This window comes from Copadichromis virginalis, linkage group LG1 (assembly GCF_057382275.1).
Source record: "Copadichromis virginalis isolate Kocher_CV1m ecotype Utaka linkage group LG1, C_Virginalis_male_GT1.1, whole genome shotgun sequence".
Classification (NCBI taxonomy): domain Eukaryota; kingdom Metazoa; phylum Chordata; class Actinopteri; order Cichliformes; family Cichlidae; genus Copadichromis; species Copadichromis virginalis.
In genome coordinates, this window is record NC_140618.1 from 28,092,059 (window position 1) to 28,114,458 (window position 22,400).

The following is a 22,400-nucleotide window of genomic DNA, read 5'->3' on the forward strand; positions in this document are numbered from 1 at the left end:
GTCTTTGAATGTAATCCACTAGCAACATGTGTGCTGTGAGGACATATAAATAAAATCAATTATTTGTATGACTATGGATTGCTTTGAAGACTTTCATGTGGTTTATTAGGTTTTAACTGGGCACAAACCAGTACATTTAAAGAATCTCACTTTACTTTTGTTAAATTATTCCCTTATAAAAGCAGTGATCCTAAGACAAGAGCACATGCTAAGCGTCCCCCAAATTATCATGTTATATTATGCTAAAACTTTTATTTGTGATGTTGAGAGAGATGAGAAGGCAGAGCAAACTGGGAATTGAAATTGTGTTTAGATGTTTGTGGAAAATGAACCTCAGACGCTGGCTGAGAAGAGACAGCAAGAAGGGGAGAGAAGTAGGAGCACAAGGCTTGCAATAATGTACATTTTATTTAGCATAGAAACTTTTATTGTGGTTAAATTTGGACAGAAATGCTGACAAACCAGTAAAATAACACGGATGATTCTTATAGTGGTCATTGATCAAACCTTAAATCTTTCACTTTCATTTCCGGCACCAAAGAAAGCACGAGTACATCTGAGAAGAGCATTTACACATGGCATCTAGTCTATTAATCTGCTATGACTATGCAGAAGTCACCACTCATGTCTTTATATTTTGCCAGGAAAATGGGAAATAGGTGCAACAATTTACTGAAACATATTTATACATACATGGAAATACAGTATAAGGCAAATCTAACAAGTTTGAAGGTCAATTTGTGCTTTAAAGCTTTCCAAAGATGGATCAAATGAAAGGTCAGATACATCTCTAAGCTCCTGTGTCAGGTTTTTCTCCTATTTCTTAAGAACATGACTTTCTGATACTACTCATTTCCTGTAGATAATTTGCCCAGTTTCTGCAGTTTGTTTCAAGGACACACTGCACATCATGCTGATACCTCTTCGGAAATCACCTTGCTGGTACATAATTACTAATTTCTGTCTGTCAAACTATGTTTTCTTTGGCATTTTTCAGAGATTCAGCTACAAAAATGGGAATAAATTGTGTGTTTTTGTGAGAGGCTGCTAGTAACAAAGTGCCAATTTAAAATAGGTTCTTTGTTAAGTTGCCTGTTATGTGTAACAACAACACTGGCTTATCTCTTGAATGATTAATTGGTCAGTATTAAATGGCTTTACAAAAAATAAAACAGTCAAGGAAGTCTGGAGAATTGTTGGTTCAGACTTTGGAAGCAAAATATAAAGAAATGAGGTGTGGCTCAAGACTTTTGCACAGTGCTGTAACTCTCACATAAATGATAATGATTGCCCCCCGATTGAAACAGCTCCACAGGTTGTTTGTGCAAACAGCAACCCTTTGAAACACTTGACAGTGACCTGTAGTGGCCATAATAACTCTGGGAGTGTTATAGAGTTACTCTCAGTTGAGTGAGGAGGTCAGGGTAGTCTATCCATTTCCTGTTTCAAACTGATAGCCAGTGTCTCTTCTTACCATGGCCACTGCATTACTGTAACCTTAACTTCATGTTAAATGATTCAAACCCTGCTACTTTGTACCAAAACACAACGAAGTTCTTACAAGCATATTTCCTGCTGTGGTCATTTCATGTAACAAGTTTAATTTAATCACACATAAATCAAAGATTAATAAATAAAAACAAGTTCTCAAAAACTAAACTTTTCCCATCTTTATATGATTATCCCAAACTAAAACCACCTTATGTTTTTTCTGTAGTAACAAATGTTTTCTGTGCATTGGAGTCACACTGGGTTAAATATGTACACTTGGGTTTTAAGGGGTATTTATTATTTTCTTCTTTTTTTTGGGTTGTATGGAAGCCCCAAACGCAATTTCATTGTTCTTGACAATGACAATAAATAAATAAATACTAAATACTAAAATACTAAAAGAGTGTCAGGATATGGTGGTCAAACAGAATCCCTGATCTTGGATCTCCAGTTTGGAGCCCTCTCAAAGCCATTTCTGCCATTCTGGTAGTCTCTGAAAGCTTCTCTGATCTCGTCCTCTGTGGTCATGACAAATGGACCTGAACAGCAGACACAACACGAGTGTTACATCACAGCTGTGTTACATCAACTATACCCTAAAAACACAAAGCATCTTTTTTTGTCTGTCAGTGACTTTGTGCCGGCATGGAGGAAAGGACACCAATGACTAACCGTGTTGTACCACAGGCTCGTTGATTGGTTGTCCAGCGATCAGCACAAAATGGGAAACCTCGGAGCCCTAAGGAAAAAAACACAAGAAGAAATGAAGTAATATTTGTTTGAATTTAAAGTGGACAGACTAACGTTTTTCACAATTCAAAGTCAGTAGCTCCCCGCTTAGAGATAGGGACTAAAGACATGTTCACCATTTGGTAAATGGACTGGTGCTTTAATAGCACTTTTACTACAAGTCTCATTTACAAGGCACTTTATTCTAAAGCTTTAAGTGCTTTCTACCAATCACACTGCATGAGGAAAGATCTAGGGTTCAGCACCTTGCATCTTGACAGTTCACACTAAAAACACCTCACAAAGGCAGAAAAATCACCACTAGAGCTTCTTCGCAAGCTCCTTTGACTACGATGACCTGGATGACTGAGAACCTTCACAGACACCACTAGATGACATGGGGGTGGAAAATTCCCATAGCATACTACTGGTGAAAGACATTTTTCTAACCTTGTTTTCAAATTTGACACAGTCTCCATCCCCAAACACCACAGTGTGATGAGGCTCCACCTGCTGCTGCTCCTCATCTGGGCCTTGAAAAGAAAGGGAAGTCCAATATTCCAGGCATGATATTTGTGAGCGAGTAAAAGCAAAGCACAAGTTCAGCTGCGTGATATTTGTATCTTTTACCGTGCTGCAAAACAATTCAATGTGATGATCTCACGTTTTATACTGATATCAGTTTATATATTTTTGCTTTGAGTAAAGGTATTCATACTTGTTTTAAGATGCCTTAAATGATCTCAAACATATTATAAGTTTGACATATTGATAATGATAATAATAATATTTGTTAAATTCTTCATTTATATTTCTAAATGTGACAGTTTCCCAGCATTTTGCCACATTAATCCCATTTTTTCTTATGACGAATGAAACTGAGTACACATTTCATCCATAGAATTGTACTTCGCCATAAATCATGTACAGAGCAACACAAAATACAAATATAAGTGATTAAGTTTGTGGCTTGTGAGTCGAAATAAGCATCATTAGCAACAAAGAGTAAATTTGCCACCTCCATGTTTCAGCCATTTACACTTTCAACCTGCTTGAGCAGTTTGTTCGCAACACCAACACTAAATGCTGAGAAACACAGCCAATCCCACTTGTGTTGGATTCATTCATCAAAGCCAGCTGGTGCTGATTTGGGAGGACTGCCTGTAGAGTTAGAGACTTTAATATCAAATAACTTCTTTAATCTTAGAACTCATTTTCATCCTCTCGTGTCATCAAACATCTGCTCGAAATTACAGCCAGTCTGAGAGACCCTGCAGTGTAACAATGGAGCAACTGAATCATAATGAAGGATATTAAAAGGGAAATTCTGACAGAACACAACAGGTTTCAACAAACTAACAAAGCCTCTGAAAATGAGTTCATTCTCTGAGAGAGTTTGTTCGCATGTGAGGGGAATTCCCTGATCACACCATGCTGTTCAATAAGCATGAAACAATATAGTTCACAGACCAAACAGGAATACTGACGCAGCATAAGAAGCCAAGCAGTGAGATGGTGGTATTTTACACACAGGTGCACTATTATATTTCCAGAGATGCTGGATCACCTGCAGTGATCTAGTCTAAAGAGATCATAGCTGAGTGACAGCCGATATCCATCAAGCTGAAAGGAAGATGCAGCTGGACTGAGATCACACACATTTTTGTAACGTTGATAAGGCCCCAGGACGAGCGAGGAGGGAAACCAGTGCACAAATCCAAACAGAGCACTACCCTCGAAAGGCTGTCTGCCTGCCAGCAAGCTCACACAAAAATGACCAGATCAACTTTCAGAAGAATTCAGGTGGAGCACAACCAATCTCCTTACATTAATCTGAGCTGTTAAACAATAAGAAACAATAAAATAGGTATTAGGAAAGTAATAATTAGTCAAATAAAGAAGAAACTTACCAACATGAGTGGATCCTGATAGTGTGTAGATGAACGTGGTCCAACCTGTCAAGCACAGAAACATCATATCTTAAGTACAGGCGTAATAACAAAATAGGTCAATTGTTTTAAAAGACAATTCACCTCCACCTGAATTTATTGTGTTTTTGGACATTTGTAGGCATCGGAAAAAAGGTTGTTGACACTGACATAAATTTAATTTAATTCACAACTTCTCAGTTTTAACATTTGACAGGTCATTTATGTTTTAATGAAATAAAGCCTTATAATTATTTGCAGATGCATTTTGCTATTTACATTTTGTGCTGTGATCTAGGATTTGTATTTATTTATTTATTGGAAAAAGGAACATATGAAAATTTGAAGATTATAGAATACCAAGTCTCAAAGTGGTATCATGGATAGAAACAAGAGGCTTTATTAATCATGGATTCAACCTAATTTTTATTCTAAAAAGTCTTATTTTAAAAGCCAAACATTTGTTTGGAGTTTGTTTTACTGTTGCTTTAGAAAAAAGTAGTTTGAAACACTTCTTATATCCAGAAGCATTAGTCATTGTTCTGTCTCTTGTACAAATATGCCAATATTCAACACAGCCTGTGGAGAACACAGTCCCCTCCTGGCAACAACACTGGAGAACCAATAGTTCAGTAACAGACGGCGTCATTCCCAGAGTGACCACAAGATGTTTATGTAAGCATCATCAAAGACATGATTAAGAATTTTATTATTATCAACTCATGTTAGAGAAACTAGTTTCTAATTTTTCCTACCTTGAGGGACAGGCTGCACATGCGTGGCCTCTGCCTGCAATTTGAAGTCCAGGTATAACGTCGGAGTTCTCGTGTAGATCTTGGACTAAACAAAAGAAAAAGGAAACAGAAAAAGAAAACAAGAGAGAGCAAGACAGCAACAAGGAGAGTTACACAGTTATTCTTTTGTTTGAAGATATAAAATATTTGAGTATATTTGAGTAATTGTTAAACAGTTATTATATTTGCGAGTATTGCACCGGTACGTGTTACATAGGTGCCTGGTGGAGTGCGATGTGGAGTCAGCTATGGTAAATTAAGACTAGTCTTAGTCTTAATTTACCATAGCTGACTAGTGCTTTGACATAAATGCATTAAGATAAGGAAAAAGTCTCCTTCAAATGTGAATGTCATCACATTCATGTAGTACTTTGTTTATTTATGTCTTACTTTGAGGGACTCAGTAACAGTCATAGGCTACATTTTTTCCACTTTGGTCTCTTTATTTTTGTTCCAGATGTGTATTGTGACATGGTTGCTGTCCCAAGAAGGCTGTACTGTAAACAGCAATTAAAAGTGTATTGTGAAAACATTTACAAAGTGTGGGAATAAAACTGGGCACAATTAAATTTAAACTAACTTGCCGGTTTAAAAAAATAGATACGATGGCAGGAGACCAAAGTGATGAGCTTAACCAATAAATGTAATGTTGGTGTCATTTGAAGCTTTTAATGCTTTCTTTGAACTGTTCTTTTTACACAGCACACATCAGAGGATTTAATGTTACCAGCAGTAACCTTGTTCATCACACACACACACACACACACACACACACACACACACACACACACACACACACACACACACACACACACACACACACACGTATATCACAAGCAGCAAACTGTTTCCAAGTCCTTTTACTATGGCCTTGGGAACTTTGATCATTTCTCACTATACAATCCCTCACTGTACAAGTGTGTAATATATTGTATTATTTAATTTCGTTTGTTTAGTTACTTTTCTTACTGTCGTGAGGAACACTGACAACATAATGTCTTCTGGTATTAATAAAACATTCTGATTGTCGGTATATTAGAGTCCACATACATGGATGAACACAAACACATACTTCAAACAACTAGTTGGATCAATTTCCTTCACTTTCAGTCTTACATTTAACCTAAAATGTGTCAATAGTGCCCACTTCCTTAAACAACCTCCACATCAACTTCCACCGATGTTCACAAAAGTATTAGAACAAGCACAAAGGCAAACCACAACTAACTAACAAGTCAACCCTCACAGCGCCGAACAATCTGCTTCTTATTTGTAGTTTCCTCTTTTCAGACACTCACTCTGGTCAAACAGTGCAGTAACAGGCTCCTTCCCCTATCCTAGATGCACACACACACCCACATACTGTTTGTAGGCTTTTCCTTTTTGCCTCAAGCATCCAGCAAATGAGCAATCATCATGAGATCAGCAGCTAACAGGAAACTAAACACCATGCCCAGTTTTAGGGTGGTAGTCTGATAGACTTGGTAGGACAAAGGTTTTAGTGACATCAGATCCCTGCAGATGAATTACAAAAACAAACACACATGCACACACCTTTGCTCCTAAAGCTTCTCCAGATATCACAGTGACTGCAACTCCTCCCTGGCTGGGTTTGGGGATATCTGAGCCTTTAAGCTCCTGGTACGCAGGTTCCACCATCTTTTCTTGCCTTGACAGGTTAACCCACAACTGTAAGCCCACTACCGGCTCCTCTGACATGGGCATCTCAGCATGGACCACCCCCCCGTCCTGCAGTCATCCACTGGTGGACAAGGAGAAATAATTCACATGTACAAAAGACACACTCACAAATGATGTGCAAGCATGTGTATGATAGGACTAATGAAAAGAATTACAGTTTATTATTGTCTGTTTGAATTTTGTGTTTGGATTAGAGGTGGGCTGGATACTATTTGCATTTCAATGGTTTGGTGTAGGGCCTAACACGTGTGGATGGTGGTGATCAGCGACTGATTCATCACTTTGGAAAAAACAGCTTTGAAAAGCTGACAGTGGATGTTGAAATTTTGTACAGACATAAATCTCCCTGAGAGGATGTGTTGAAACCTTGGTGATCCCCTCATTTTTGGTCTGGTGTCACCAGTATGCCAATGTGTGTTTTTTAGATAGAAGAATGTGTATGTACACAAATAATGAAATATAACTTAAACTAAGTGCAACTATATTTATTGGGTTCTTCTAGGCGGGTGTCCTGTAATACTGTTTGACAGCCACCTAAACAAAAAAAACCCCCCAAAAAAACACCCACACAGCACAGCCCAGAAGGAACTAGAACCACTGATAGACTTTGAAAAAAATTGCAAATTTAGATTGGGAGTCTCTCCTCATCTCCTTTAGAAATTTGAGCTCACAACCTTGTTTAACTATATCTGCCCACTTATCATTTATCTAAGAGTGTTCATCATGCAGGTTTTTATTTATCAGTTACTTGATGTAAACTGGAAAATTAAAAATGTATAAATGTAGCAGAAAATTAGTACAAACCCTTAGGAAATCCCAGAGAATAAAATTTGAAAATTAATAATAATAATATCTGTTATCATTAAATAGGTATGAAATATCTGTAACTTAGAACAAAGCTTCTGGTTTGGATTTAAAAAATGAGTCACCATCTAAAATCATTACGACGCTCCATCGTATCTGAACTTAACCCAAGAACATTGTCAAACATTTTCTTTGCTGATCGCTTCTTCACCTCTTCCTCTAATGAAAACCTGCTTTCATCTACATAGTCTAGATTTTCAGTTAGGACAGGCAGGCGTCTGTTTGAGCATCTGCAGCTCCCACAAGAGCCAACTGAGGGTGCACGGGGTGGGTTAGAACAAATCCAGCTGAACGGACTAAACCTCTGCTGCACACTGAAGCTGAGTCAGTGGGCTGTGTTTGTGTGAATATTGCTTTACTACTTTAAAACAGAGGAAACATCCCAGAGGCCACAATATCCAATTAGTGTGAGTGCACAACATTGTAATGCATATGTAATGAGTTTTGTGAGGATTCATATGCTCTCATAAACTTAAGTCTTGTTCTACTGTTGAAGCCTTACTGCATAGGTGTCAAACTCTGGCCCGCGGGCCAAATTTGGCCCGCAGCCTAATTACATTTGGCCCGCGAAGCCATACCAAATTACTATTAGAGCTGGCCTACTGGTATTATACAGCTAATATATATATTGTTTAGTATTAAGCTTTGCTTGTTCCATATTCAGTTTTCCAGCAAAACTTATTTGAGTCCATAAGAAAAGAGTCATTCTTATATCTGGAGGAAGTTTTTTTTTCAATAAATATTATTGTTAGCCCGCGACTTTGTTCCAGTTTTGAATTTTGGCCCACTGTGTATTTGAGTTTGACACCCCTGCCTTACTGAATCCAAATATGAGGCTATAGTCAATAGAGGCTTAGCGCAAACACTGGATATACTGGGAAACAGCTGTGCTTGGTTCAAAATCCACATATCAGTGCCAACTGGCAGCCTCTGGGACTGGAAAATTAAGCCACTGTGGGAGTGAAAAAAAAAAGAACAGCTACCTGAATGACCACTTGAGGCTGTCTTGAAGAGTGAATGAATCCATAAAATCTCCAGATTTATAAGGGCTATATCCAAGTTTGGTTTTGGTCTCTAAAACTAATTTCCCTTTTTATGACAACTATAGAGTGTTGATTTGTTAGCACTCTTGTTTAAATTGTGATAAAAATATTGAACTTACCAAATGGAGTCAGCTAAAGTCTTAGTTGTCTCTCAAAACTTCGGCATTGCTAATTCAAATGGCTGAAATATACCACGTTTGGCATTGGTGGAACATTTTAGTTGAATCATCGGAATTTTAGTATTTTCTTTGACTGTTGCACTAAGTAGTTGGTATGTACGGTGGCTGGGAAGTGCAAAGCGCAAGAAATTAAAAATCCGTAACAAATTAAAAATCCACAACAAATTAAAAATCCGCAACAAATTAAAAAACGGCAACAAATTAAAAAACGGCAACAAATTAAAAAACCGCAACAAATTAAAAAACTGCAACAAATTAAAAATCCACAACAAATTAAAAATCCACAACAAATTAAAAAAAACGCAACAAATTAAAAATCCGCAACAAATTAAAAAACCACAACAAATTAAAAATCCTTGACGGAAAGGGATTGTCTGAAATACCGGAAGTGACACAACGATTAGCCTAATAGGGCTTTTGGAGAGTGATGTCACGAGAGGGGGTGTGGCCAGGATTTTTGGTTGAGGCGCCATGTTTCTGGGCCGAACAAAGCGCTAGTGAAAGAGGAGCGAAAGTACACGGATAACCCCAGCTATGGTTCGTACTTGCTGTGCGGTCGGTTGTAAAGTTAGATCGCACGACCGGCAAGGGAATAAGGTTGAAAATGGTTTATCTTTTCATTCTTTCCCCACCTGGAAGCAACATGAGGCAGCTCATGTATCGGATGTTACCAAAAGAAGGCGTCTAGTCTGGATAGCAGCTGTGAGATGAGCTGATATCCAGTTCTCTTCCATCTCCAAATATCTGTTGGTGTGCTCCAGACATTTTCATTCCGGTAAGTTATGGATATGTTCATATCACTCTTTATCCAGTCTTTTAAGTCTGACATCACTAGCCGTGTCTTGGTCAAACTCCGCTGCAGGTCCATAAATCACACGATCACTGTGGCATCACTGAGTGTTGAAAAACTGTCTAAAGTCTTTCATCTGTAATAAAATGATCAGCGTTCTGCTCTACCATGTGTAACAATTGAGTTTATCACCCAGGCATCCATGAAAACGAAATTAGCAGGAAGTTAGCTCGCTAGATTCCATCTAAATACAATATAGCATGTCCTAACTGAGGGATTTTGGAAACAAATTCTATACAGCACAAGACTTAAGAATATTTAACAGGAGCAAGTTTCATTTTTCCCTGGTTTTACTACCACACTGTTCACCAAAACGGCAGCAAACCTTTACTGTCTTATCCAGAAGGGTCACCTCTTCACCCTCACATGGAAGAAGTAATCTGATTGGCATGGTGGTATGTTTGAAGCAGGTCCCTTGTGTAGCGCTGGAACCCAGTCACGATGTTTCATCTATTTCATTGGCTGGTTTGCTGCAATAATGCCAAATTAGCAAGTCTATAAATAGAACGTAGTTCTGCAAAATCACTCATTAGGATGTTTTTTTTTTCTAATTTGCTATGACCTCAGAGTGCATCGAAAAGAAAACTAATAGGCTATCTGGTCTTTAAGTGACGGTGTGACAAATCCTGCTTCCAGGCCTAAAGTAGTCTGCGTTTAATATGGGTTTTGTGTTGTTAACATGTTTAAAGTTTTGTATTGTCTTCTATTTAATCTCAAAAAACTCCTAAAAACAGTAAGTGATCACTGTTGGCCTCCCTCTGCTTCTATCACCACTAATCATTTGAAAGCTCAGTTTTTAAAACCTTACGATGTAGCTACAGCCCAGCCCATGCAGCAGTATATGAATGACTAATCCTATTCATCCTTGTGGATGGATTATCTCAGTTGTTCTCCTGGCTGAAGTTTGGTCCGTTTACAGCATCCTGCCATGAGATTACATTTGTTCCTGACCACCGAGAATCCTCACGATAACTTTTATCAAGTGGAAAAAGTTAGAGTGTTTATATATTGCTCACATAGCTGTGTCGCTAGCCGTCACGTAGCACATCATTATACGCCAGCTAGCCAAACTTCAGTAACCCTACAAACGTCACTGCTGTTTAGTTTTCTGTCTTCATTTATGTTGGAAGTGATAACAGAGCTGTACGTTTGAATTTGTTTCCAAAATCCCTCAGTTAGGACATGCTATATTGTATTTAGATGGAATCTAGCGAGCTAACTTCCAGCTAATTTCGTTTTCATGGATGCCTGGATGATAAACTCAATTGTTACACATGGTAGAGCAGAACGCTGATCATTTTATTACAGATGAAAGACTTTAGATAGTTTTTCAACACTCCGTGATGCCACAGTGATCGTGTGATTTATGGACCTGCAGCGGAGTTTGACCAAGACACGGCTAGTGATGTCAGACTTAAAAGACCGGATAAAGAGTGATATGAACATATCCATAACTTACCGGAATGAAAATGTCTGGAGCACACCAACAGATATTTGGAGATGGAAGAGAACTGGATATCAGCTCGTCTCACAGCTGCTATCCAGACTAGACGCCTTCTTTTGGTAACATCCGATACATGAGCTGCCTCATGTTGCTTCCAGGTGGGGAAAGAATGAAAAGATAAACCATTTTCAACCTTATTCCCTTGCCGGTCGTGCGATCTAACTTTACAACCGACCGCACAGCAAGTACGAACCATAGCTGGGGTTATCCGTGTACTTTCGCTCCTCTTTCACTAGCGCTTTGTTCGGCCCAGAAACATGGCGCCTCAACCAAAAATCCTGGCCACACCCCCTCTCGCGACATCACTCTCCAAAAGCCCTATTAGGCTAATCGTTGTGTCACTTCCGGTATTTCAGACAATCCCTTTCCGTCAAGGATTTTTAATTTGTTGCGTTTTTTTAATTTGTTGCGTTTTTTTAATTTGTTGTGAATTTTTAATTTGTTGTGGATTTTTAATTTGTTGCGGTTTTTTAATTTGTTGCGTTTTTTTTAAATTTTTTGTGGATTTTTAATTTGTTGCGTTTTTTTTAAATTTTTTGTGGATTTTTAATTTGTTGTGGATTTTTAATTTGTTGCGTTTTTTTTAATTTGTTGTGGATTTTTAATTTGTTGTGGATTTTTATTTGTTGTGGATTTTTAATTTGTTGCCGTTTTTTAAATTTGTTGTGGATTTTTAATTTGTTGTGGTTTTTTAATTTGTTGCGGATTTTTTATTTGTTGCCGTTTTTTAATTTGTTGCGCTTTGCACTTCCCAGCCACCGTAGGTATGTCATATATGGAGGTACCTTGCTAGCCAAGCTTAGCTGGTAACTTATGAACTCTGGCTAACTTTCTAGTCGAAGTCAGTTACAAAAACGCGGCATAAAAATTAAAGGGTGACATCATGATGGCTCTTTCCATCTTTTATGTACAGTGTATGATTTGTTGAACAAGGTCTGAGTTTTTAGCTCAGAGGGAATACTCCTGCCAGTGCAGAACTCCTTATTTGAAACTTTGACCTTGTTTAATATGAGCATCCACCACTTTAACAGTATACTGTATACATATGAAAAATCATTAGAGGTCCCCTTGTAGAAAGCCATACTTGCAGATCTCCAGATTTCAGTCGTCCTGAATGGCCGCAAAAGTCTTCATGCGCTATGCTCCCCTCTAAAAGATATGTTACCTGAAAGACACATATAAACAGCATAATCACCCATTATCAGTATTTAGTCACAGTTAAAATTGAAAAAAGGCATGATTAGACTTTTTCCCTTTTATGGCACCTTTACTAAACAGGTTTTGGCAAAATCCTTTATAAAACATAAAAAAAATTTTCATTAACTCTACCATTGTTTTATTTGCTTCATTAACACAAAAAGGCTTGTTTTCACTTATTTTTAAGCAGGAACTTTTAAAAATATGGACTTTTTTTCAGAGTGGTCAGAGTAGACAGGAAGAGAAGTACTGACAGTAAGGTCAAAAGCTCAAAGGTGAACATCTGTGTAAGAGAGGAACGCTTGGGCTCCCGCAGTGAACTGCATGCGATCTGTCTCCACAGCTGTGTGATTTCAAAAGTCATGTAAGTGTGTACAAACACACCTGCTGAAAGGCATGCTGGGAGTGAAGCCTAGTCCTGTCCACCCACACCAGGAGATTTAAGTCGCATCTGCCAAATCAAATAAAGTTGGGGGAAGTCCGGCAATCTAAGGACAACGTCTGGGTTTTCAAGACTATGAAGACACAAGTCAAGCCTGCCACACTTCATTGATTCATAGCTATGGTAGCAGCTTTGCTGATGTTTTGTGTAAATTGTGATATCCATTCTAGAAAGAGCTTTGGCTACTTCATATTTAATTTGTGTGATCCATAAAACGATTAATGAGTAAAATGCAAAAGGTGAAGACAACATCACCTTTTAGAAAATAATTTGCTTTAAAAAAAATCACATTTAGACCTTCAAGCTTCTAAATGTGGATCACAAATTCAGTAAAAAAATATGCACAAATATTTGGCATTTATTTTAAAATAACCTCTCCCACAAAAGTAAAGTTGCTCCACTAATAGCTGGGGCATTTGGTCATTTCAAAATAGGGGATTTTTTTTTTCTTCATTTGATTCTTTGCACGTTTCCTTGCAAAGCATTCTGGGTAAAAGGTGAGTTTATGCAAACTTTACAGTGGCATGAAATATTAGTGTTTTTTCTACCTTGGACTTTATCTATGTTTTAAAAAGGTCAATCAACCTGAAATAATGTTTGTATAAATGAAGGTGGTACATTTATCTCCTGGGCCTTGTCCTAATGTCACCATCTAGTGACAAAAGGAGGAATTTCACCTGCTGGTGATGTACTAGTTAAACTGTGTGACAACGTTTAGTTGAAAGGTTGACAACTGCAGTACTTTCACGTTGTACATTCATACGCTGCTTTGCAACCTGTTGCAGATTTTGATTTTAAAAATGCAAATTTTAAATCTTTTCTTTTTTTGTCTATTAAGTGTTGTAAAACACTGAAAGAATTCTCATAATTTTCTAAAGGAAAAATACAAAACTGATTGCTCCCCCCCCCAAACAGAAAGACCAAACGCAGGAAGGAAGAGCAGCAAATTCCCAAACTTGAGAATCTGGAACTTGTAAATCTTTGGTCACACACTCACACAGCCTCACCGTCTCAAATCCTCTGTGAGGATGGTCTGGAAATCCCGCTGGCTTGCTCACTCTAAACTCATCCAGCATCAAAAAAGGATCCAGGTTCCTCAGCTGGAAATAAAATATGCAGCATATGTTTGAGGAGTGCTGTTGAGTGCATTTTCAGCAAGCAGCATGACAGCTGAAGAGCGTACCTCCTTTCTCCCAATGCTCCTGCGGACCCGAGCGCCGAGCCCCTCTTCCTGTTCCACACTCAGAACTGTCTTTTGCACTCTCCTCACATTCATCGTTCTGGGGAAGATTTCGGTAGTCACTACAACGTATACAACATATACATAAACATTCAAAACAATGATATAAAACAATACATAACATACCTCAGCATTCACTAAAAAAAGGATAATAATAAGAAGAAAATCTTTATTTTACCCGTGACATGCCTTTTTTATTTGTTGATTTGCTACTTGTAATAACTTTTGTGAATAATTTTCATTTTATATCTATTACTCAGATTTCAACTCTCCATCTTTATTAAAGCACTTCCTTACTCTTAAAATGCACCAGTGTAAGTTTCAGTTCGCCTTTCTTTTCTAAAAAAAAAATATCTGTATTTATTGACTGTAGTGTCTCAAATGACTTAGAAGTCTCAAAGTAAAAAAACGTTTTTAATAGATTATTAATTATTTCATCCTTTAGAAAAAACCTCAACTCTGCTGTAGGCGACTATTCTGAAATAAAATACTGTAAAATAGCAAGATATGACAAAATAGCCCCTATTTCATTCCCCGATTTTTAAACACTTGATTGGGCGAACTGGAGGGTCTCAGCTGATCTGGCGCCACTGCGAAAAGCTCATAGAGTCTGACGGCAGTGATCAGCTGATCGGTCAGCTGATCATCAGTTCTCGCTGTCGGCTCGGTCCTGTAACTTTCGCTGTATTCATTTGATACTTCTTCAGACCTTGTTAGGCCTACGCCGTCTCTTTTCGCTCCCGGCTCTGTTGTGTGATCACTTCCTGAAACGATGTCCGTTGATGATTTGAAGCCGATTTGCAGGCTGGTCTGGTGATCACGTGACCAGCAGTCCCTTGTTTTCTGTTCAGTGAACAACTTTAACAACACTGCGTCATTTTCTAGGAAATAAAGGCGCACCGTACTGCATTACCTGCCATGAAAACCCCTTTCGGCAATGTTTAAATGCGACTGGAGAATGACGTTTACAGAAAAAAAGCATACCACGGTAAAGAACAAGCCCGTTCTCACTCTGTGTAGAAGCACTAGCCGTCTACTTCTTTTTAGAGGCTATATCCAGCTCATACAAGCTTGTTAGCTTGTAGTTACACTCACCTGCCGGACAGGAGCGAGTTTTTTTCTGGAACTTCACCTGCTCAGATTGCAGCCTACTATAACAAGCCAGGGGCGGAAGCGGGTGTATGTTTGTGTTTTGGGCGGAGGGATGACTAATCATTTTTCAGCCTTATGATTAAATGCCGCAACGGTTGTGTCCCTAGGCGCAGGTATTTGCCCACTGCGGGCACACGGGGCGCGGTTTTCAACCTCTTTAAACCGTTTCTATCGCCCCCTGCCATCTGGCTGCAGTATAGGTCACAAGCCACAATCATTGCTTCAAACCTGCTCTCCTGCAGTCCTCAAAAATCCCAACAGCAGGTGGTTGAGCAGTTTCGTGAAATATACTGAAGTATCGACTCCTCCCATAGCAGATATTTATGTTCAAGAATCGATTCTCATATTAACATATCAATATTTTAGTAATCTGGGCAAATTTGGATTTTATCAGTAACATGAACAAAATAGAAAGTAATTAGGAATGGTAGGAACTACTTCTTTCCCCCCCTGTCGTCGTGATACGCAAAATACGGCTGTATAAATGGAGCCGTATAAATTTATACAGACTCACGCGTGTTCGCTTATTTAGTTAGTCTTAAGTGGAGTCGTGTAAACAGCCAATATACAGTCTGTGACATATGCGGCAACACCACAAACCTTATCAAACACAAAAAAGTAAATTATAATACAGAATATGATGATAAATTTATGATGGACAGGCGCTGCTAGCGCGAGACAGACATCGCTCGCGCTCGCTTTGTTGCAGGCAGGCACGAGTACAGAGCTGTTGGCGGACGTGTAGCAGGTGACGATTTGTCACCTAGTGTAAAATGTTACGCTTTGGGAGTGAGAACGGGTTGGCTCTGCCACCTGGGCTACAGCCAGGGAGCATTTTGAGTTGGTTTTTGGTCAGTTGGGTGGGTTTGCCAGCTTTCAGTTCTTGTTTGTTTTTGTTTTGTGTGTTTATTTTTTTTATCTTAAAATGTGAAAAACTTAAAATGTCAGAAATCTGCTTTTCATAATATAAATATCCTTATATAACTTAAGAAACACTTCCATTTGACTTAAATTTAATATTAAAAAAATATGCATTTTTAAAATAATCTTAAAATGTTATTCTACAAAATGCGCAACAATTTAATTTTTTTTTAAATCGTTTTAGCTGTCTGTGGGACCCAGGAAGACGGTATACCTGTATATCTACACTTTCTGCACTCCAGCGTCTTCTGTTCCATGTGAGAGGATTTTCTCTGAGGCAGGAGAAACTATCTCCAAGAAAAGAAACTCGGCCATCACACAGTGGAACAAATCCTCGTCTTAAATAAAAACCAAACGGGATGACCTTAAATGCATCCATCCATCCATCCATTCGCTTCCGCTTATCCTTTTCAGGGTCGCGGGGGGCGCTGGAGCCTATCCCAGCTGTCATAGGGCGAATGCATCACGTTTTTAATTTGCAAGTTCATAAGCATTTTCTCTTTCCGGTTCACAATCAATTCTACCCTCAGGTCAAAAAGTATGGATAAGAAAATTGGCCTAATTTAATATTATTTATAAACACACCTGTCCAGCTGTCCTGTGATTAATTGCATAAGTACATGGAGGCAGGACCTCAGAGCAGAAGCATAATGTGTTGAACATTATTATGTATATTATATATATTTTTTCCACTTACTGTATTTATCAACATCAAGAAGTCACAAGTAAAGAAAGACCACACCGTGGGGCATGATTAGACAAGGAAAGTTTGTTGATCAAAATTTATTAAACAAATAAACAACAATTTTTTCACTCAGTGCTGGTGAAATTTTTTAGGTCTTCCACTTGACGTTTTTGTTCCATGATCCTCAGGATCATTTAAGAAATTCCAAATGACTATCTTACTGCGCCCCATCTCAGTAGTGATGGCGTGCTGCGAGAGACCCTGTTTATGCAGTTCAACATCAGGACTGTATGTCTGACAGCCCATAAATAAAGTACCCATAAAAATCAACGTTTTATTAAAACCACATTTGTTGAAGTTCCCAAACTTGATCATATATTCAGTCATCCACATTTATTATTCTCCAAGTACACCTTGACCAAGATAAACAGGAAGAGATGACTTCTATTTTTGAGCAATGGCTAGCAGCTATTTTTGACTTTCTCAGGCTAAGTGGTCATTTTACAGCCAAAACAGACCTCGCATCTGTTGAATGTATTCTTCAGTTTTTGGTTTTTGTCCACTTAGTTCAACAGCCTGCCCACCCTTCTGCTGATGACGGCCTATAATGTCCTTGGCAATCCTCATGCTGGCAGCCTGTCCTCCAGCGAGGTTTACTGCATGAGGTCCAACCTATGTGAGAAATTGGGGGGAAAGGCACGGCCAGCCTGTAATATAACTAAAAAAAAACATCACTACAAATACAATTTGTAAAACTTACCTGAAGAGCTGCGTACTGCCCCATCAGGTAGAGTGGGCATTCTTCTGTCCACTGTAAGCTTTCCGTTATGCACGGCCATCCGTCTATCACCTAAAGAACACAAAACACATGTCATCAATAATTTATTTTTATATCCAGAGACTGATTGCAGAAAAAAACTACATGAAAACATAAAAAAATTCCTCATCATACAAGTAATTTCCAAAACCTTTGTGCATGTACAATACACTTCTGTGTTGTACATGCACAAACACTACACATTTCTCTACATAACACACCTGAATTGGGAATTCCTTCATCACTTCAGAAAGTAATGGGTCCTGTTTCACATCAAGTTTGCAGCCAGTGGCAATCCAAATCTTATCTCCAGTCCAGTGCTCCCCGGTGGTGAGGGAAAGGCTCCAGACCTGGTTTCTGTAGCACCAGCTGGCTTCACTCACCTAGACGGTGTGAGATTCTTTATCTCCCTGTTCATTATAGGCCTTATTTGACATACAATGCACACAATGCAGTTATCACACTGTCAAGCCAGTGAGGTAACTGCATTGTGCAACTCCAAAATGGGTGACTTGTCCACATTAGGATGCTGGAAAGGTAGTAGAACTCAGAAGTTTGTCATTACTTGGTGGGTCATATCTCATTTTACTCTTGGGACCTTCTACACTGAATACAAACCTGACAGTACGTCTTCACATCCACCTGTCCGTTCACTATGAATGGCTGCAGATGGATGTAGGCCTCCGGGGTGACGGCCCCTCCCTTCCTTGCCTGATGAATCATTGCAAGGCGTTTGTGGAGACTCCTCTCATTGTAGAACTGCCGTAGGTAGGCTTGGCCATCCATCTTGATGCCGTGCTCCACATGAGAGTAACGACCCACCAAACTCTCAACGTCACCCACGTCAAACTGTTTCAGCTGTGGAAGAAAACAACACGAGCTAAAATGTGTACTCGAGTTGGACAGAATTATTATTAATTTTTGGTTCATGTGCCGTTTTACAGTCTCTAAACCTGGAGGTGTTTTCTCATAACCCATGTCACATGGCTGGCACCTTGTTGCAGTGCAACTGAGATGACGTGAGCGCTGGTCAGACCTCCACCAATGACCATTACTCTCTGGCCGGGCTCACAGACTACATACAATGACAGAAACACACAAGCACACAGTATTTGCACAGGGAGGAGCAGGTGTGAGGATAGGTGCCAAATGGCCAACGAAGTCTGCAGAAGCAAAGACATTTATCAGAAAGCAAAGGTTATAACATTCTAGGAAACGTGCAAACAACTCACAAAGCGGAGTTTTACTTTATGATACTGGGTCACTAAAGCTTTAATGTTTATGTAATCAAATTATTTCTAAAAGAAATCTCACATACCTTGAGGAGCGAAAGTATCTTTGTCTCTCACACAATTTGTTTCTCGAGGTTTTTGCTTAGAATTCGGCAGATGATGCATGAGATGAACTGTATGCAGTAAACGCTCCTCTGGGTAGCTTTCACCAATGCTTTTCACCCACGATGGGATGTTTGCCATCTGGGCACGGGTTGGACCTGTTGCCATGACGACCTGGTAGGCTCTTAGGATGGTGCCATCTTCAAGTTGGACTTGAAAATATTTAGCTGTCTTCCCCGCCCCATTTCTCTTTGCATCAGACACCTTGAAGACGTCACTCTGATTTTCCTCCTCCTGTTTCAAGTTCTCGTCTTTCATCTCTGTCTCGTCTTCCTTCACAGGGGTGATGTGCTCCACTGTTCCCTTCAGCAGCACTTTGTCCAACTTGTATCTCTCCACCTGTGTTTTAACTGAAATAGCTAAGGAAACAGCAATTCTCAAATTTTGGTGCTCATGCTGCTTAAATTTGGTAGGATAAGTGGTAGCAATTAGCAATTTATTGTTGCCGTTGGTGTTTTGGTGAGTTTCTCGAAGCAGCAGAAGATGTCATCCAACATTAGTTACATTATTGCAAAGTTTTTTTTAATAGTGAACTAAACTCAAACCTAAAAGTAGGTGTGAAAAAAATATTTGAGTTGACCAAAATAAAAGATAAAAACTACAACTGTTAAAAACAAATTTAACATTGAAACTAACTAAACTAATTTTGTGAAGTTGTAAAACCAACTAAAATAAAATATGGAGGATATAAAATTAGTTGGATTATTTCTTAAATTATAAGAATAAGGTTTGATGAGTCTTTGATGGATGTCTATAAGACCACGAGTCAGTTGTTTTCAAATATTGATGTTCTTATTGTATTAGCTTCAAGTCAAGTCAAGTTGGCTTTATTGTCATTTCAACCATATACAGTTTAACAGTACACGGTGAGACGAAACAATGTTCCTCCAGGAACCAAGGTGCTACATGCAACATAAATTTACAACATAAATTAACAGAAAACACTAAACTAGCTAACTAAGAGGCCTAGTTAGCTGGCTAGCAGAGACAAGACAGACTGACCTAACATAAATTACAACATAAATTAACAAAAAAAAAAAAAAAGCTTGCTGGTTTTCTTACATTCTTAAATGTTGCCTCTGGCATATGTCCTCCATATATTAAAAATTAAAAAGACTTAACTATGAAGCTAATAAAAACTAAACTAAAACTAGACATCTTCAAAATAATAAAAGCTGACAAGAAATCCCACTGTTTGAACAAGCTGAATCTAAAAACAAAATAAAATCCTAAAGCACAGCTCTGTTCCAAACTTTGATGCTCCCCCAACAGCAACAGGTAGAGAAGAAATCACATTGTCTAAAAGAAATGTCTCATTTTAGGATTCAAAGTTTCAAAGTTTATATTCTGTTTTGCATGCAAACTTCTCTTATTCAGTAACACAAATGTGGTGTTAAAAGAGCAGCAATCAAAGCTTACAAAGTGTACCAATCAATGCAGTGTAACTTCAAACAAGACAAGCACACATGCTATTTACACGCACAGCTGCTCTCACCTGCTCCTTGAAGAAATCCACACTTAGTTTTGTTCCTGGCAGACTGAAGGACAAACTCTTCTTTAGCCCAGAGCTGATGTTTAGACGTTTCCTCTCTTTCTTGCCGAGCCTCATGTCGTTAAAGAACGCATTTTCATCCAGAATATAAACCTGCTCTGGGAGGCTATGAAGCTCTGCCGAGCGCTCGCACCTTAAAGCAAATTCCTGCAGCGCTTTCTGTCAGGACAAATATTCACACGTTAACACCGTTCTTATTCGTACCTCATTTCCACAGTAGGGGAAGTCGATTGTGCTTCTACCTTATTAAGAGGGTCTGTGTGCACCAGCGAGTGTGAGCGCAGATGAGGGATGTTCAGAGCTGTGAACTGGCTCTCCCACAGAGCAGTCCACTCTCCATAGGTGTCCACCACTCTGAGACTGAGTGGGGAACAAACTGTCCTCTCCGATGTGGTTAACTTTGCATGTTGCACCTCCATCGCCTGGCCTGCAGAATATTTAATTTGTCAACAAAGAGAACAGAGAGAACTGTTCATTCTTATTTACAGCATCAGTGGATATCAAAATAAGTGCGTCTTCAGTCTCATTATCATGTTCACATAAAACTCAGTTATGTCTGAAAAATTGGCGAATTACAAAAGCCGGCTTTTTTTTTTAAACAGTCAATTTAAAAACTATCCAGAAAAAGTCTAAATGACTAAAAAAAATCAAAATTATCTGGTTCAGTTTGTGTGGATACTTGAATTTTATTTATTCGTAATAAGATACTTTCGATTTTTATCATTTGTAGTTTAGTTAACAAAATATTACAAAACTATGAAAAACTCCCAGTTTCTCATCACTCATGTTCTTCAATCTACTTGTTTTGTCTGACCAACAGCCCAATAATATTCTCTGCTTTTTAAAATAAAGTGCAAACCCTTTATAAACAGATCTACATTACGTCTGGTATTTCTGCTTAAAACGGTTCAAACAATCTGTCTTCAGTTCATTTTGCCTGGACGGTTTGGTTAATTGCCTGAAAATGTTTCCCTGTGAACACTCAGATTCTCAGTAACAATCCTAACATCTTCCCAGTTTTGAGAAAGTAAAGATAAGCACACCATACCATCTGTTACCCTCTTCTTCCTCTTCATCTTGCTAGTATTGGGCTTGTTGCTGAATGTTTCTGTGCTTGGCTGAGACTTGGTGGTGGAGGTGGAGAACAGCGAGTCATGTCTAACATCTGATTTTGGGTCCCAGTCATTGCTACATAGCAAGCTAGCCAGGGTTAGGGCATGAGGGCCACTTCCTATTATTAACACATCGTGTATCACCATCTGAAACACACATACAGTAATGATGTCAAACAGTACAACTCTTATATTGCTGATTTTATTAAAGACAACACCGAGAAAGTTGGTATGAGTTTCTGAAAAGCAATTTAGGAAACTTCAAACAACACAGTTTGTCAAAGTTCACTCGTACATGCAAATACAGACTTAAGCTGTCTTGTTTTCTTGCCAAGATTTAAGCAGATAAAATGCTACATACTTATCAATACTGTAAGAGTCTTTAAAACTCTCCCAGGTAGAGTTTTAAAAAACTTCTCAGGAGGCAGACACACACTTTCATGCACAATTTCTCATTGTATGTTTAGTATGTCACAGTACCTGTTTGGATTTATTCATCAGCTTATTTTGGCTTCTGAGATGGTGAAAAACTGGCCAGTACACTGGATTGAGGGTCCACCGTGTGCCGCTGTTACCAATGTTGCAACAGTGGAGTGGGCTTCTCATGTAATTCAATCCACCTGAACATCTACGGATTTAGCTGGATGTCAGTGGCTCCACAGGGCACGCTGGAAATAACTGCAGAATGTGTGGTTGCTTGTTTGTGTGTGCGCCCTTGTATAAATTTAGTAACAACTCATCATAGCAGCAAAGCATCAAAGTCCCTGCATAACAGATATGTTTGCAGTCATACAGTTATGTGAAA

General features: G+C 38.7%; 2 protein-coding genes across 2 annotated transcripts; both read right to left on the minus strand.

Annotated features, from left to right (window-relative positions):
- Positions 1 to 113: 113 nt before the first annotated feature.
- pir (pirin) lies at positions 114 to 15,251 on the minus strand. Its single transcript, XM_085457667.1, is given in 11 exon segments — positions 114 to 2,030; positions 2,164 to 2,230; positions 2,671 to 2,753; positions 4,131 to 4,175; positions 4,904 to 4,988; positions 6,497 to 6,685; positions 6,687 to 6,704; positions 12,168 to 12,248; positions 13,730 to 13,822; positions 13,906 to 14,024; positions 15,058 to 15,251. Coding segments are annotated over 11 exon segments (1,020 nt in total). The 5' UTR covers positions 15,179 to 15,251; the 3' UTR covers positions 114 to 1,911.
- Positions 15,252 to 16,795: 1,544 nt separating this feature from the next.
- Positions 16,796 to 22,185, minus strand: LOC146718928 (uncharacterized). Its single transcript, XM_085457653.1, has 10 exons — positions 22,076 to 22,185; positions 21,532 to 21,742; positions 20,726 to 20,910; positions 20,427 to 20,642; positions 18,856 to 19,270; positions 18,491 to 18,612; positions 18,156 to 18,395; positions 17,759 to 17,920; positions 17,481 to 17,570; positions 16,796 to 17,392 (listed from the first exon to the last, which is right to left on the minus strand). The coding sequence occupies exons 1-10, from the start codon at positions 22,091 to 22,093 to the stop codon at positions 17,222 to 17,224; spliced, it is 1,830 nt and encodes a 609-aa protein (XP_085313779.1). The 5' UTR covers positions 22,094 to 22,185; the 3' UTR covers positions 16,796 to 17,221.
- Positions 22,186 to 22,400: the final 215 nt, after the last annotated feature.